The 18,276-nt window shown below is 37.0% G+C and overlaps 1 protein-coding gene across 3 annotated transcripts in view; it reads left to right on the top strand.

The window, feature by feature from the left end:
• Positions 1–18,276, top strand: part of BEND5 (BEN domain containing 5) — an 853,353-nt gene that overhangs the window by 206,106 nt on the left and 628,971 nt on the right. For all 3 annotated transcript variants that reach the window (XM_085232377.1, XM_085232376.1, XM_085232378.1), the window contains exon 4: positions 5,811–5,905. In XM_085232377.1, coding sequence (XP_085088503.1) covers positions 5,811–5,905 — 95 coding nt within the window. The remainder of the gene's footprint in view (positions 1–5,810; positions 5,906–18,276) is intronic.

The raw sequence follows: 18,276 nt of genomic DNA, 5'->3' as shown, positions 1-18,276 counted from the left end.
ACACTGAAATGGGGCGAAGGCCTGATTTGGTAATTTTTTCGAACTGTGAAGTTTGTCATTAGCACCTCAGGCAGCGGCCTTTCAGTATCTAAAAAGGGGCCATAGGAAGGAAGGGGATGGGCTCTTTAGAAGGGTCTGTTGTGAGAGGACAAGGGGAAATGGTTTCAAACCGAAAAAGGCGAGACTTAGAACGGATATAAGGAACGTGGTTTTTGTGTTAGGGGTAGCGAGGTGCTGGAACAGGTCGCCAGCAGAGGTTGCGATGTGGACATTGCATAGCACTATATCTGAGGTCTTACTACAGTAAAATCCTTTGAGTCTTATTTTTATATTGCTCTCTGTAGCATCCTCAATTTTAGCATTTCAGTCTTTTAAGTAGCAAAGTGAAGATCTCTGCTGAGGGAAAAAGTCCTATAATTCACAATCTGTGAGCCATTTTCTGCATCGCTTTTATAAGACTTCGTTACCTTACAAGGGCTTCGCAATTTCACAAGTTAACAAGACACAGGTGCAACTGATTAGTGAGCCTGGTGGAGCCCAAGATGGTTGCTAACATCCTCTCTCAGTAGGTGAGTATTTATTTTCCCCTTCTGTGTGCCAGCAGGTTTTGAAATCTCTTTAGCTGAAAAGACTAAATGTTACCAATGTTTAGAACTTTTCAGCCTGAAAGGATGTATATTCCTGCAAAGGAGAAAAGGAAGTGTGACTTACTTTAAAATGTTAGCAGTAATGAATGATTTAAATTCTAAAAGGTCAGAAAAATGACCTTGGTAAGATTTCATTGGGGATTTTGCACAGAATGGGTGTTTGTATTATTTGTGATCTTCAGCATCTTTAGCAGTTGCAGGTAACTGTTTTTTCTTCTCTGTTTTGAAGTCTCTTTGGTCTAATTTATTTTTATATAGCCTTATATAAGGTGCTTTGTCATGAAAGATCCTAAAGACCTCCTGACACAAATATAAAAATGTAGTTATTTTTGTGAGAAGGCAGCAGTCCCATGTTGCCAGTTTCTCACTTTCAGAAATGGTGAGTCTAAAATCTCACAACTTGTGGGGTTGGCTTCAGAAGTTCATTTTTCTTTGCTTTGTGTGTTTTTTTTTTTGTTTTTTTTTTGTTTTTTTTTTGTTTGTTTGTTTGTTTTTTTGTTTTTTTAATAGAATGTAATTCTAAAGTAGATCTGACCTTAAAAAGGAGGAAAGCTTTCATTTATAGAACAGAAGGGAAAGATGCTATAAAAAAAAAAAAGAGAGAGAGAGAAAAGAAAGGATATCTCAGCTGGCAAAATACTGCCGATTTCAGGAATTCCCCAAATGCTATAATATCTAAAGAATCAGCAGGAGAGGAAATGAAGCCATAGCCTTCTGAATCTTTAACGCTTGTTCAGAGCACAAGAGTGCGGACTTAATGTCATCAGATGCATTCCAGTATTGCTACTTTGTGCCCAGCCTGATTACCTTGTCTGGTTAAATGATGAAATTATTCCTGTCTGCCTTTGAATTCTTAGTCCTTGCGTAGTGAAGGTTGCATTACTCTGGTAGCACGAAGCACTGTCCACCGAATTGGCATTATGTTATTAATACTACATAGATATAGTCCTTAATATTTAAAATGTGTCACATAAATACTAAGAAAGCCCTTCTTATTAGCAACCCTCTTTTGAGTTAGATATAACTTCTCATATTTGTAGCTATTTGACTGTGCCAGGTGTCTGCCTCAGGCTGAATTCTGTGGTGTTCTCTGGTTTGTTTGTTTTCTCCTTTTAATGTCAACTATAGCAACTCTGTTATTCCTGAGAAGTTTGCTGGAGAAAATCACCCAAAATAAACCTGGTACACTTTTTAAGGGGCTTAGTGTGACCTACTCCTGGGGGAAGGCACTTAGCCTTTAGTGAAGGGGTGACTGATCTGCTGGAGATGTGCGTCAGTGTTGGTAGATTCAAATGGAAAACCTGCCACAATATGAGTGATTTATGATGAACTTTTAAGTTTTACCTTAAGGCTTACCTTGTGCTTACAGAAACATGTTAGAATATGATGTAAGATATGGCCATCCATGCTTAATGACTTCAGCTCTGGTGCCAAACCACCCAGATGTGTGCTACTTCCTCCAAAACTTCTTCCAGCTTCTTCCAGCCCCAGTCAGGAATCTGTGTTTCTGGTAATACCAATGGTGCTGTGTGCTTTAGCCATCTTTTCTGCCTGCGTTCAGGGCTTGTTTTTTACCTCACTCATGTTTTAAAAAAACAAATCATAAAAAAAGAACCATCCAAACAAAATAAAACCAGAGCAAACCTTAACACTTGACTGTGCTTTGAATTCCTGAAACAACTTTGCAAAGGTCTACCAGAAAAGCAGATTTTTATCAGTAAACTTTCAGATAAGGGCAGGACAGATCTATCTTAATTTTTTTTATCTTAAAGAATTTAACAGCATGATACTTCCAAGATGCTTAGTGCATGCATCATGGAAAGGGGACATTGTTTTTCAGAAAGTACCTGTGTGGTCTCGCATTGTCCAGTATCTCCCACCCCTAGCAGTCCAAGCACAGCACCTAAGACTGCAGCAGATGCCTTCCTTCCTACTGTGAAGATCCAGTGCAACATGTTGTGTGCCCCAAAGTGGTTCAGTTGTGCTTGTTGGTGTTCTGAGAGGCTTTTCTGCATTGTGCCTCTTCCACCAACCCAGAAGTTGCAGCCATTTGTCAGAATGATGTAGTAGGTTTAAAATATGCTATGCCAAAAACAATCATTATGTGATTTCACTTCAGTAACAAGTTAGAATATTGCTTCTTTTAGTGGTATTTATACCTTCCGAAGTGAATACAAGGAAGTATTTTTGTTGTGAAATTTCTCTGCCGTTTTTCACTGGATTGATGCTCTGGAGACAAGAGCAATTCCTAGGGAATTTGTAAGAACATTTCATCTAGTTTTATTTTCTTAACTTTGCACTCCTCTTTAAAAATCGAGTAGTTTCTCATTTTTCAAGCTCCTAAATTATATTGCTCATTAAATGCCTCCCGCTGTATGCCTCTATAATTCATAAAAAAGTATAGTGATAATTTTCTTAGAAGAGAGTTCTTCAATGTGCATAGCATATATCTAGTGTTGTTGCCCTTTATTCTTTACAACTGATATATTATAGAACAAGCAAAAATTAAAAAAATAAAACTAGTTATGTTCAGAAAATTATGCTTGCTATATCAGAAGCTGTTGTTGTAGTGTTCAGTTCAGAGAAGTTTGCATACCTTATTGAGTGAGCTGCATATTTTTCTGGCTGAGGTGTGTGTACTGTAGTCATTACGTTTTTGCACACTTCACTGACTGAGCTGCATGGGCTACTTCAACTATCACCAGGAATACTTGACTGAGTTCTGCTGCTTATTTGAGCGCTTTGGTTTGTGTGCTTTATTACTTCAGCGGTGTATGTTGATAAAGTTCTGTTCTGCGCCGTTAAATTTTTCATTCTGCCAATCTAACTGTATGCCGTGCTGAGAGAACTGCATGCATTGCTAACTGCTTACTCCGTGATGAACATGAGTGGCTGAAATGTTATAATCTGCAGTGCTTTGTTAAATGGGCTGCATGTTTTTGTTTTTGTATACGTTGCCTACCCAGTTGTGTACATTTGCCCTGCTCATTATACAAAATAAGCCTGATTGGAATAAGAACATTGTCTACCAGCTGTCTGCTCTGAGTCAGTACGTAACAAAATTAGCAACTTTCTCTTTCCAACAGTGGCATGATTGCTTCCAAAGTTTAAGGCAATTGGTTTGGAGATCTTGTTTGTTTCATTCACTCTGCAAACATGGAGATTGACAAACCAATTTGTAGCAACTTAATTTGTTTTCACAAATATGAAAGAAGTGGAGTAACAGAGGAAAAATTCAGCGCTGTAGTATAGGAAAATAAAATGCTTTCATGTAGGTTGTGAAGTGCATGCAGCATGTGTGTATATATTTAAACATACCTAAATATAATTATCTAACTTAAAGCCTTATATTGTAAGTGTAGGATAGAAAATAACCAGAGATGTCTTAAGATAGATATTTCATCAAATAAGCAACATCCTTGGTGCTGAAAAATAAAACAAATATAAAGTTTATAAACTGTGTTTATAAACACTAAGAGTTTATTTTTATAACTTATTTCATGGCTGTTACAAAAACTCAAAATACTGCTCAATACCCGTAAACTCATGTGCATAGATATGTAGCTTGCTCATTAACGTTGATACAAAACTGAATTAGCAGCTTTAAGAAAGTGGTTTTTTTTCAACTAGCTGACTTTGAGCCATTTCCAGTGAAACCAACAGATTATTCTTAAATTTTGACTAATTTGCAGAGTTTGCATATGTAGCAGCTTGTGCTTCCATTTATGAAATCTTCAGTGCTACCATGCTTCCAAAAACCGTTTTTTTTTCTTTCTTGAGTACAGAGCTTAATTAGAACTATATGTGTATAGTTTGCCTGGATTCTTACCTGCCCCACATGCAAATGTAACTGTATCTGGCTCCTGTTGTCAGTGTCCCACTGCTGATTGCTTTCACTTCAGTGTTATAATTTACTGTATTCTGAACAGACTGCCTTGGAAGGTCCATGTTTGTTTTTGTGAAATTTTACATATGAAAGCTTAATTGATCTTATTGCTTCAGTCAAAATTGCTAGATTTCAAGCAGTGGCCACTTAATTCTCAGCCTTCTCATGAGACATTATTTAACAATGTAAATATTATAATAGTTCACTGTAAAAATATTTGTGAATATCTAGGGGCAAATATAATTTTTAGCAGTCTTCAGTCTTGATACCAGTGGAAAATAAATGTAGAGAGAGAGAAATACAAATGAAATGTATTAGTATATCCTGGAACATCGTATCAAAGTTAATTTAGTGTTCATGTTTCAGTTTTTCTGTGTACACTAATGTTGCATATCAGAAGTGTGAGAAACCAGCTATATTGGATTTAATATCTGTAAGGCTAATGTAATACATGAAATGAGCCCAGTCTACTCCAGACTTTCTTAACAGAAACAGGATAAGTAATTCTGCATGAAGTGATTTACAGCAGACAGATGGTAGGGAAGAAGGTTTTGTCTCTTTTTCTTCCCTCTGCATGAATTTACTTTTGGTATCAGTCCATTACCAGTGAACAGCTAGACTTTTCTCTTCCTTTGAACCGATAAATGCCAGCTGTAGTCTCCCCAAGCTATCAGTGTATACTAAGATGAGAGTTGGGCTCTCATCACTACCATATTCAAACCAGTGATGGCTATGTGCAATTTCTGATGTATAAGTGTGTTGCGTAGTTTTTACAGTAAAGAATTCTTACTTTTGTCAGACAGAATGAAGAGAAATAATCTTTTCTTTGGGGGGAAAAAAAAACAGAAGTTTCTATTTTTCCCATCGCTGTGTAGAAATAAGAATCTTTAAGAGATGAAGAAGTTGAAAGGTTTTTGTGAGATTAGTTTCCCTATCTGCCTGCTTTCCACCAACATCTTTAGCAGATAAGCTGGACTTGCTTTTCTGTTTTTGAATCTGAGTAACATATTTGTTTGTTTTGATAGGATTTCTACCAGAAAACCAGTGCATTAAATTCAAGCTTACATTCAAAGTACGTTACTGCTGCTAGATGTAAAATGTAGGCTATCAAAATACTAGGAATAGACAGTATTATCTGAGATCTATGGAGACTAAAAGTACTTCAAAGCATAAGATACATATCCATTCCATATTTTCTGTATGTTTTTATGCAGCTGGATATACGATAAATGTGGAGTATTTCATAATTTATAACTGAGATTTATTTCTTTTTCTAGAGAGTAATTTTCAATGTCGTCAACTTCAGTAAAACAAAAAGCCTCTATAGAGATGGAATGGCTCCAATGGTGAAATCCACAAGCAGACAAAAATGGTAAGTAATCATTTCAAAGGCTTGCTTACTAGGAGAAAAACTGTTTTACTTGGGATTCTTTTATAGTGAAGACCTTCTGGCTCAGGTGTAGCTTTTAGTAAGAGTAGGAATGAACTTGAACGTGTGAGCAATGTTGTGAGAATAGGTTCTCTTTGGTGCACGTGATCTGGATGAGTTCTAGAGGCCTCTTCCAGCCTTGCTGTGATGATGTTTTAGTATCTTGTTCCAATAAGTGTGACTGAAGCTATGTCTGTTTGAACACATTGAACAGCGGAGGTTTTGGCTAAATTGCTGTTCAGTCATCTCCTCACCATCCAGCTGTGAACATGGTCTCTGGCTCTGGTTTGGCTTGTTTAACATTGCAGTCTCCCAAGTGCTTGCAAATGCTATGAGGTAAACAGAATTTCTAAAAGGCTTTTTGGATTTGGTCCCGTTGTTTTTGAGAAGTTGCAGTTAAGAGTATGAACTCTGCCCTCTGAGTTGACTTCAATTCAATAAGCAATATTTGGTCTTTCATACATTGATGTAGATGCAGCTGAAAACACCAGAAGGTCAAACAACTTAGTCATAAGTTATGCAGTATATACAACACAGAAAATCATGCAGATATGGAACACAAATAGATGGTGCACTTTTTTTAGACCAACTGTAATGAAATGTCTACTGTGAGTAATATGTAAATCTAATGAGTCTAAATGTATGCAAGACTTTCAAGAATTATATAATTTGCCTTTAGCTAGATTTATTTGAATATGGATAGTGAGGTTAGACCACAAGTGTACAGTAACATATTCTTGAAAGCCTTTATTGGTTAATTATTAATCTGTATGTAATCTGAGTCTTATAAATATATTTTCCTTAAATACTTGAACAATCAGAAAATTTCAGTTCACTGAGTCTTTAACTATTGTGATCGTGAGATTGCTTCCTCTTTGTCTGACCAACAGGTAGGGCTATTTATATTTATTTTTTAAAATTAGATAGAAAGGTCATCTGGACAGAAAAAAGCTTCCTCAGAAAACAGCCAGTAGTTGGAGTCAATTTCAGCTCAATAGGTGTATGTAATAACATCGAAAATTAATTAAAAAAAAAAACCTTTTTTTTTTTTTTTGGTAGCAAAAATCATGTTACTTGTTTACTATTTAACTTCCAAAAAGCCTTCTTGGGGTATTTTGGGGAAATGTCAGACTGACTTTAGTCATATTTCAGAACCTTTTCTTTCTCTCACTGGAGTCTGGTATTTGCAGCTAAGTACATTGTGTGTTAAGTCTATATATAAATCAGATATTGCTTTCATACAAATTTTATGCCTTACTTTGGTTTCAAATTAAAGTGTAAATCTTACAAAACAATGCAAAATGGTTTTTTCTAGAACATATAGGCTCTTTCACTATTTTTAAAACTGATTTCTCCTTCACTTCCCAGGAGATCTATTTATTTTTGTGTTTTATATTTTTAGGGGGATGTATTTTGCTCCTATGAAAGTGAGGAATGAATAGCATTGCCTGGAGCCATGCACAGTGTAGGCAGCAGGTGCAATGCAGCTTCCTTTTACAGGGCTACAACCATACTTTAATCCTATTTCAGAAATCCTATCTCTAATTTCTTTCTTTAAAAAAGATAATTATTGCATTAAAGTATCTTTTCTTTTTCTGATAGCCCAGGTATGAAAACTTGCTGTACCTTGAAGGTGTGAATTAATTCATACTGTTATCAGGGCCCTCAGTGATATTGGGGTCTCCTCAGTATAATTGGCTTGATGTTATAGGAATTATATGTATATTTTTCAAGAGGGAAAACATTGATTATTTTTGAATACGTGCTTTCTACTAGAGCTGCCATCCACGTGGCTTGTGCCTCTTGCAATTGCTTCTTTATCTGTTTCCATGGTGTTCTAATGAAATCTGTAAATAAAATTTTCTGTTTCTGTACTGAAATGAAATAAGATTTCTATGCACATGCAGTGTACAGGTAGTTGTGGTGCTTGAACAAGAGTAGGACAACATTTGGCTTGCATTGATTTGGTCTTGTTTGATGCTTCTTATGAATCTAGAAAGCAGTACTGAATTGAATTGCTTAATGCTGCTGAAGTACTGAGGTTTACATGAACGTACTCTGGGTTCAGAGTTGTTAAAGAGAAATACTTAGGACTCTTCACCTTATACTAAAAATTAAACAAGCATAGTGATTTAGTAAATATAATGTAATTTGGTAGGAAAAGCAGATATTAATTACAGGAAGTTGAAGAAACACAACATATTAAAAAAAATTCAAGAAATAAAACTACCAGAAGCCGTGTTCTACAGATTTTTCCATAGCTTCATCTCTGAACTCTCCTGTACTAAATATTTTAGGAACTCACCATTATTGTGCCGGCCTGTGGAGGCCTGTCATACATACTGAAATTCTGCTAACTTCCTCTAGCCACACTGACAAAAGCAATGCTGTGTCATACACAACTATTCTGCCTTTTTGAATACAATCAGATTTGAGTTTTATGATGGCAGTATCTAATATTTGTCTTGCATTTGAGCAGCCTTATGTCCTTCTGACTCAAGTAAAAAAGTTGCTGCTGTATTCAGGGTAGAATTTAACCATATAGCTAGCAAAATCCTCTGTATCAAAAGCAGATTGGCCTCCAGAGACAGTGAATTTTAATGTTTGTTTCAAATGTGGTTATGTGAACATGGCTCCGAGCTTTGCGTTATTTTGCAAGTTTGATTCTCGACTCTGGAACAAATCATTGCCGAGTGCTCTTGAAGTAGTGTGTCAAACACAGATCAACATTTTTGACCTGTATTCTCTTGCCCTGTGGGGTAAGATCTTTAAATGCAGTCAGCATCAAGGTTTAGCTCAGTGTTAGTGATGTAAATGGGGTATATCACTGTCATCAAAGCACTCTGTGTGGACACAGATGTTCTGGTGTTGACATGTTCTTCTCTTTTGAAGTAAGGCCAAATATTTCCAGTAATGAGCTACTTAAAAAGGGGAAGAAGTATGCTGAATGATAAGGAAAAACCAGATTTCATGGTAAAGAATAAGATTATTTTTTAAAAAGAAAACTGGAAAAATGATTAAAAAGATATGCATTTCCACCGTAAATGTTAATGGATTTACTGAATGCTTATTCACAAGAAATAGAGGCAAAAAAATAGAAACAAGTTCTGTGTCTCTATTCCTATTTTCCAGGGTGTTTGTTTTTTTTGTGGGTATGCTAGGTTGTTACTGGGTTATAGGATTGTGTCAGTTACATCAGTCAAATCTCACCACAGTGAATCACAGCTCATACATAGAAATGCAGTGCTGTCACACCATTTACATCAGTTACGTTTCAAGATGAAAATCAAGGCTTTATTTCAAGCCAGTGGAATGGGCCATGTATGGTCACTTAGCATTTCTGCTGACAATTATCTGCTAATCTGGAATTATTACACTGAGATTTTGAGTAAATAGTTTTTTTTTCTTCCTTGATAATGACTACTTCAAATACAGAGGATTGGTGTAACAGGCACCTGTTCTGTTTGGGCCTTTCTGATTTGTGGAGGTGAAGAGTTGAGGTTGAGATGGGTTACAGTAAATAGCATTTTTGTTATGCTGATGCAGTTTTTAGTGTAATCTCTCTTTTATGCTTCATTTTAGTGTGATCTGTTTTGGCTGTGTTTTCTTAATCATTTCAAACTGAAATCTCTATTCTTAGAAGCTATTAAAATCTATCATGTGGGCATGGCTGTGGAAGACTGTTTAAGTACATATACCACATCATTATATTTATTCTATGAAGTTTTACAACTTTCTCAAAGTGAAATAGAAGAGTGAGTTGTTAGAGAGGCAGCAGATTTTCCAAATGATGAAGTGAGCAAATATTCCCTTTGGACAGAGAACAGCTATAACTCTTGATTATTCAATGTAAGCATTGCCTCATTGGGGACATTAGTTTTTTAAATTGTGCTAATCTTTTAAAAGTAACAACTGGCCACTCATCACCTTAGGTATTTCAGCAAGATCATGTGCAGAAGTCTAATTAGTATTTATAGAACAGCAACTCCTCCCAGTAGAATAGTAGTGGTAGCTGGCAAATATCTGGTAGACACCTGTTAAGTCTTCAGACATCCATTGTATTTTATTCTGCATTTCAAATGAGCAGAGAGCAGTAGGTGAAGTCCCCATAATTAAGGGACAAAGGATAATAAATAACATGGTTCTCGAGTGGATGAACACAAGGTTAAAGGCTGCTCTGCACTTGTGATACTGTATTTCAGGAAATGTTTGTGTGTAAGTAATAATGCTAGCTCAAATGCTATGGAGGCTACATCACAGAAGAGAAGATTTATGTCTAGATTTAAACGTGTTTTGTTTATAATGTCAGGTTTTAAACTGCTTCTTGGCAAAGCCGTCACTTTCTTTCCCGTCTTTTATCTCACTTAGCATTGATAGCTTTTAACTGGATAGCTGCCTTCGCCAGCAAGCACTCTACTACCTCTGTTGCTATAACATCTACTGTTAAATTCTCACAACACATTGCTTCTAAAGTGCATTCCTTTTGCAGTAAACCTGGAAATACAGAAAAAAATCCAGTTAATTCAATTTTGAGAGTATATGCAACTTGGTAAATATTGTCATGATGAAGAATTTTGGTAGACATGGAGAACAGCAATGCAAGTTTTATGAACAATACTCCCATATGTTCCATTCATCAGAAAGGGACAAGACTGAGAAAATCTGCATTTTGAGTAGCTAAAATGTGTTGTTTCTTGCCAAGTTTCTTTAACATTTGTCTACAATGCAGTGTTACAATCACTACCATGTCTATCAGGCTGCATTATACATTCAGAGACTTCCAACAGCGTTTTTAGTATGTATTTATATATCTTTAGCCATAAGATAAGCTGTTTGTGGAATGAGCTGTCACTTGTGGTGAAACAGTTTGAGAATAAAGCACTAAATATATATATGGCTTGCTAATCTGAAAGACTAGTAATGCTTACTGTAAAATATATGGTGGACCAGGATTGTTGATGGTATCAACTTGAATTTAGGTAAAGAAGATTCTTTTATTATTACCTAGTTCTTTCTTTGCCTGTTTTACAACCTTGGCTATTCTCTGGAAGTTTGTGCCTTTGCCAGTTTTATAATGCTGCTAATTTTTTTTTTTAAACTCTGAGGGATATGGTAAGCATGCCTTTGGAGGTTCAAAAACATATTTTCTCTGAAATATAGAGATGTATATCAGTGCAGGTTTTAGCCAGGTGCGGACCTATCTAGTAAGAGCTGCTCCCTCTGGTGCAGCTCTGCATAGGGTCACCATGCTGGTCTCTGGCCATGGTTAAAATTCTTTTAGAAAAGGAGGTCTGCTTCACATAGATCCAAATCTGACTGACTGTATAGATGCAACTGGAGGAGTGGAGGAAGGTGGCAGTAAATGTCTGAAACAGTAGTTAGAGAATGAGGAGAGCTGCTAGGAAAATATAGAAAGCTGTCTGTGGAACCACAGACTCAAATTCAGTAACTTGTAGCTTTTCACTTAGAGGAAATAGGGAAAAGGACATGATCTTACTGAGCTTTTAGAATCCCATATTAAACAATGAGGAAGAGTTTTGTCTTGGTCTCAGTGAAGTGTTCTTTGAAGGAAAATAAGACTTTTTAGGTAGTTTTGGGGAGTATGTATATAAGAAAGTAAAACAGCTGCCTCCGATGTTGATTGCAGCATAAATCAGTGTTGTGCATATTGTAAAATAACAAAACAGAGTGGTTGAGTCTGCGAAACCATAAAAACAAATGCTCCCTTCTCCAACCCAGCCAAAGTAGTTATTCCTAGGAGTTTAAAGCAGGTTATATATCTCTTATCAGCAACAGCCTTTGGAAATAGATGAGAGGTTATCTTTTGCTTATGAAACTATGAACTGCATCCTTACGCTAATGTGTGTTTGTGTAAATGAAATGGGAATAGTTTATAGCAAGAAAGCAAGCTATGTTTTACTGAATGGATACTGTGCTGGAAGTTTAAGATTCACAGAGTTATACTGGGGAAAGTTAATAGCAAAGAAATTGGATTAATATAAAAGCAAATGAGAATTAAGATTTGGAGAAAATAAGCAGCTCCAAATGGCTACACAGTCATTATTTTAAAAACTGAGCATTTTGTGTGTGTGTGTGTGTGTGTGTGTGTGTGTGTTTCCTCATCATTATCTTACTGATTTCCTATATATCATTTTATTTAGATTATAGTGGAGTGCAAAAGCCTTGTCAGGATCAAGTCTTATTGTGCTCAGTGCCATGGAAACATATAAATAGACAATGCCTTTTTCCAGAGTTGTGAAAATTTTATGATTGATTTTAGTAAGAGCAAAGTTAGGCCAATACTGAGCACTTCTGAAAATTCCGTCCTTAAAGATTTATTCCAAGCAGTAACTGTTTAAAAAATGGCATACTGCTTACATAAGAGTCTAAATATTTGATGGTTATAGTATTTACAACTAAAACACCAGAGGCTATGTGCTTTAATACCTCAATCTGTTTCCCATATACTCTGTCAACATGAGTTCCCTGCATTGATTGAGGGCACTCTGTGATCCCTAAGGTTGTATTCATGAAAGGTTACCCTTGGTGCTACTTTATTCATGAAAGGTTTGAAGCATGTAGGAAACAAATGAGTCTGTTTCTACTAGGTACATTTTTGGTCTGTGGTAAATAATTATGGGGGTCTTGGTGAGAAATTAGAAATCTTAAAGAGGTGATGCTGTCTAAAAATACTTTTCCCTCACTCCAGTGCAAAGCACAACAAACTTTGCAGTTGGAAGTCTAAAGTAAGTGAAATCTAGCCTTTTTTTTTTTCCCCCTGCTGCAGTCCATGGAATTGAGTTGAATGTCTGCAAAATATGACTGCAGCTGTGTGCTGCACCCCATCCTGAAACAGGTCATTCTCCTTTCTCAAGTGATAGGTATTTGGTGGAACTGATTGCATGAAGTGTTCAAAAAACAGTGAGACCCTAACGTTGGCAGGTTTGGTGGAACAAAATCTGTATAAAAATTGAAGCGCTTTCTCCCAGATTGAGTTTATAAGTTAGACAAATACAGGCAGCAGTGAACTCAAAGCAGAGTCAAACTACCAAAGAGGACATTGCAGCTTTTCATTGCAATTTTGTACTTTGAACTAATGGAGCGAAGCAGAATGAAAATCACCTCAGTTAAGAATGGCATTTATCAGTCGTAAGTACTTAGTGGTAAGAGCCCTCACAGACAAAGCTGAGTGTCACCAAGAAATGTACTTGAAAATCAGTCTGTTAACACAAGGCTATACAAATAAGACCCAAAAACTGTAATCAGAAAATGTAACATCTCTTTAAGTTTGTTTTAATGGTCTGAAGAGTGCTAGACAAGTTGAATTTAACAAGATGTAATAATCTATGGCAATGTAATTGAGAATGCATCAGGACGCAGTATAGTTTGGTTACATTTTTGCTTTCTTTCACTTAGACTTGCATCTTTAAAGATCTTTTGACATATTTAAACAACAACAACAAAAAACCAACCATAGTACTGGTTGAATTTATATATTGCATATACTGTGCTTTTGCTATATATCAGAAATAATATTTTAGGAGAAGTTAGCCGTAATGGCCAACCTAACATTTGTAAATGTTTGAATCGTTAACAACCTTTTTCATTCACTTGCTATGAAAAAAAAAAAAAAACAAACCAGTAACAATGTTCAGTGCAGAGCAAAAGTGAAGGGGAAATGCGTGTTGGGAACTTCTGATAAAAGTAAAATGGTCATCTGCACCCACCTGAAATTTGCTGTGATATGGTAAAAGCCAAAGCGATGACTTCAATTTCTTTCAATATAATGGAAAATAAACATTTTTGCTGCACTGTGGAAAATGAGAACCGTGGAAAAAATAAGCAATAACTATGCCCATTGATATTGTAAGAACAATGTTAAAATATTGAATGCTATATCCTGAATTTTCTCACATGATTTTACAGCTGCATATAACAACGAAATACAAAATCCTATTTTTTTAATGCTGCAACCAGAAAGGTTAATTTATGAATTAATGTTTGTATGATATGCCATTGGTTTGAGAGAATTAAATTTTAATGATAAAGATCTTTTCTGCATCTTAGATGCTGAGGCAGTGGTTAAAACTTGTTTTTCGAGCTGCTTCAAGTAAGATTATTGAATTCTAGCTTGAAAGTGAAATGTCTTCCTGCTTCACTGTATTAAGTATCTGAGATTGAAAACCTAGCGAGTTTCCCTAGTGTGATTAGAAAGTATCCAATATTTTTTGGCAGCAAATATTAATTCCAGTCTTTCTGTGTAGTACTGCTCAGGCAGGATAACTGGCTGTCAGACGCTTGGTCTAATGGGAAGGTGAGGCTCCGGGATCTCAGTGGAAAGCTGATGGCTTTGCTGAGGGTTTCCTACCTTTGGGAAGTGAGAGTCATTCTGGAAGAAGAGTTGTGCTGGCTGAGGGAACTGAAAGGTGCTGGCTCTTGGTTTGAATATGGTCCATTGGGAAGATGAACCATTAAAATAGGTGTCAACAGAGCAGCCCCTTTGTTAGTGCTCTGTGCATATCACCACTTTCTCTTAGTAAAATTCTGGTGGAATTTGGAGTTTGTATTTCTTTGGTAGCTAGGTTAGGCAGTGTCACTAGTACCACCCCTTAGTCTGGGGCTTATCTATAGCATGTGTGCAGGTGAGTAGCAGGTGAGCTGTGGCTGAAGTGTATTTGTGCAGCCACAGGGCATTATATTTGTTGGATATAAATAAAGCTTAAATGCTGGCCTTTGTAGTTCTGTGCTGGGCAGAGCATCCACATGCAGTTCTGTTTGGACTCATCATATTTGGGATGAGTGTTGCATATGGAGGATGGCAAAATTGGTTTCATGCTTGTGCTCCCTTTCTTGCTCTGTTCCTTCAATAAATGTGCAAGTCCAGCCTACTAGTTTGTGTATGTTTGTTATAAAACCCTCCTCCCAGGCTGTAAGTAAGCGTGGGAAGGTTAAGGGTTTCAAAACCTTGAAAATGCTCATCCTATCCTCTTACAACTTTTTGTCAGCAATTGTTTCACTTATCAGTGTGTTGTGGGTTTGTGGGCATGCAGCATTTCCTGGAAGCTCACAGCAGTCAGATGACACTGCACATCCTAAGCTTTATTCTGCACAGCCATGTGGCCGGGCCTCTCCTGTCACGGGAGGCAAAGTGGAGGCATTCCACTACCCCAGAATCTGATGTGGGTGCACAATTTTATGCTTTTGATTCTTTTGTAAGTGGCCAAGTCTTCCCTGTCATAATCATCAGATCAAGGTTCTGTGGTGCCCTGCTGCAGCTGGAAGCTGTGGCTGCATTTCTTCCCCTTTGGGAAAGAATTGCAATGGGAATGATGGAGGTCCTCTGTTTCCTTTTAAAATAAAAAGAAAAGCAACACACACCTAAGTGACCATCAAATGCTCTTCAATCTTGGAATTAATACAACAAGAACATGAAAAAAGGTGCTTGCATCTGTCTTGTGTTGCAGATGGGAGACTGATATGTCAGTGTGCTTCGTTTGCACTGACCATTAAGATGTTTTTCCAGCTCCAAAATCCTAGTAACGCAAACCATTTAAATTTGCATTGCTGGACTCTCCAGGATGTGATTTCAGATGGAGAAGTTAATAACTTCCTAAACTTCTCAAGTTAACTGGGAGATGCTATTGTAATTGAGAAAGAAAATTATTTATGTTAGTCTCATAAATAAGACTTACCATTGCTCAGAAAAAAAGGAAGATCGTACTCATCCTACAAAGAGTTTTGCAGAGCTGGCTGTTGGGAGTGTGTGATACCCTTCAGCAAATATATAGGAAAGACCACTGCAACTCCAGATAAAAGGAGATTCAACTTGAAAGGATAGAGTCACCATAGAAAGAAGTTGAGGAATATCCAAGCTAAAATAATGTACTGTGCTCTTTGTATAAAATCTTCTCCTAATATTTTTCTCAGTGTACTTAAAAAAAGCACTGTTACCTCATGGCTTTGAGACCAGTAGCGATACAACAATTTAGCTTTGATAAGGAGAAGAAATTTTCCCCATCTGCTACTCTACTGGATAGTTTAATGTTCTTATGTTTTTTTAAATGTCATTCAGTCATTGAAGCAGAGTCATACAGCATATGTGTGTTTGTGTGTAGGTTTTTATTAATACAGAAACATAATTCTCTGGGCCCTCATAACAGATTCTTGTTCTTCTGGGGGTGCTGGTGGAGGAGGCTGCAGTGCAAATCCTGCTTGGGAAGTGTTTGGCTCACATGGGTTTCATGAACTTGAGGAGTGACTCAGTAAAGGGAGAAGTGCAGCTGCAGGTGCTGTCAGATGGGCTTCGCCTTATTTTCTGTCAATAAAAGCTAAGTCAAGATAAGCAGGAAAGGACATCTCAAATTTACTGGGTGTTAACCCCTGTAGTCAGAAGTCTGATATTTCTTTAAAAGAAAGAATCAATTAGAGGGAATACTGTTGGTGCCCCCAGTGAAATCAAAGACTTGATGTAGATGGGAGTCATGGGTATAAATAGGCAGATGATTACAGTGTGTTCTTCTGTAAAAGTAAGACTAACCTTGTTTTAGTGCTGTGTCACACTCTTTGTGCATATATGGTTATGGTAACTGTTACATTATGTCTGTAGAGCATGTAGGGTTTACAGTGAGTTAATACATGCTGTCTTGGCACTTTGGTGTTTCATCATGTTGTACCAAGTATGGTCACCAAATGGTTACCTGGTGGAAAGCTGTCCAATTGCTGCTTTTGTGCCATTGCAAATTAAGGGTCTGTGGTCTGTCCCTGCCCCCCTTGAAGCACAGAGATAAGTGGGGAAAAGTACCAGGCATCAGTTAGAATAATGTACAAATAGCTTTTCTTTTGGAAGTTTGTAACAGATGGAGCCTTGTTTTCCTGCCATTATCTTTATTAGTAAACCTGGGGCTGGAGGCTTGTGCATCAGTCTGAAAGGGAATGCCAAGCTGCAAATCTGCCAGTGAAGAACAGGGTGCACAAGGGAGAGGGCTCATCAATATTTGAAAAAATCTTAAAGTGCTGTGTAGCAGTCAGTCATCGTGTTTTTCTGTAACCGTGAATCTCACAGATTTATTTTAAAGTATTCCCTTACCTGCCCTGATATGAGATGCTTGTATGTTAGAAGTTAGTATCTCTGATCTGTGCGGCTGGTATTCTTTGACTGGACTCTCTCAGTACTGTGAAAATAGATCATTCTGGATTTGTCATTTCTAATACTCTTTAACTCGTCTCCGTGTACTAGGGAAGTACAGAAACCAATAAGCCTGATGAATCAGAAATGTCTATGGTGTGTGTCTGTTTGTGCGTGGGGGATGCTTCTTCAGTTTGTTTACTTTTCCTTATATTTTGGCAAAGTATTCCAAGTTTAGGCTGGGCTTCAAAAACATATCTGAAGAGAGGAAATGAAAGCATGGATAAAAATGGAGAGAAAATAGTAGCCCAGAGTGAAATGTGTGACTAACTCTGTGTCTGAGGCCTCTTGATACTAAAATTACAGAAGGAAATAAATTACATGTTGACTGTGTGCTTTTCTTCCAGTCTTAGAGCAATAGAAACCAGGATGTCTTCTATATAAAGTAACACTGAACTTAACTGCAACCATGCATAGGAAACTGTATTTTAGCTCCTTAAAGACTCTTAATCCTGCTGCACAATAGAGCACAGCATTTACATTCCCAGTACTGCCACTGTGTGGCTTCCTCTGAAATTCTGCCTGTGAGGAAAACCATTTTCTACCAACTCTTCATCACAGTCAAAGCACTGTGTGTAGGAGAGAGAGAAGTGGTGACACTAAAATGGCACGGTGCTTGTATTTCAGGATGCATACTCATCTGCTGTATATTTTTTGTTTTGCCCCGTTGGGGGGGAGGAGGGTGTTGCTTATGAAATTTCTGTTGTCCAAGTGTGTATATATATTTCTTCAGCTCCTTAATGTTAACAGTTGAAGTCGTATGGCTTTTATTTTTTCTTTGTTTTAAAAGTTGCTAGACTATTTTGGTTTCAAGCCCCAAAGTTGCTGTAAATCTCCTTACAAGGTTCTAATTCTTATACAGTGCAATGCCAGAAAGACGCATTAACTGACAAAATCTTTTGCTCACATAAAGGCTGTTTGTAGCTTTAACTCAACACATAATTAATAAAAGCCATTTCTTTTCAAGCCATCAAAAAATGTGGATCAAGGCTTAGAAAGCCTTCTGGTAAGTGAAGCTGGGATGTTTTACAGCAGATGCACAAGTGGTGTATATATTCACGGACAACATTTACAAGTATCACTAATACGTTCTGCCTGACAGCATGAGCCACATGCATGAGAAGTTAAT

Source organism: Meleagris gallopavo, chromosome 10 (genome assembly GCF_905368555.1).
Source record: "Meleagris gallopavo chromosome 10, MGAL_WU_HG_1.1, whole genome shotgun sequence".
Lineage (NCBI taxonomy): Eukaryota > Metazoa > Chordata > Aves > Galliformes > Phasianidae > Meleagris > Meleagris gallopavo.
Note: the sequence above shows the minus strand (reverse complement) of the source record. Positions and strands in the feature narration are given on the sequence as shown.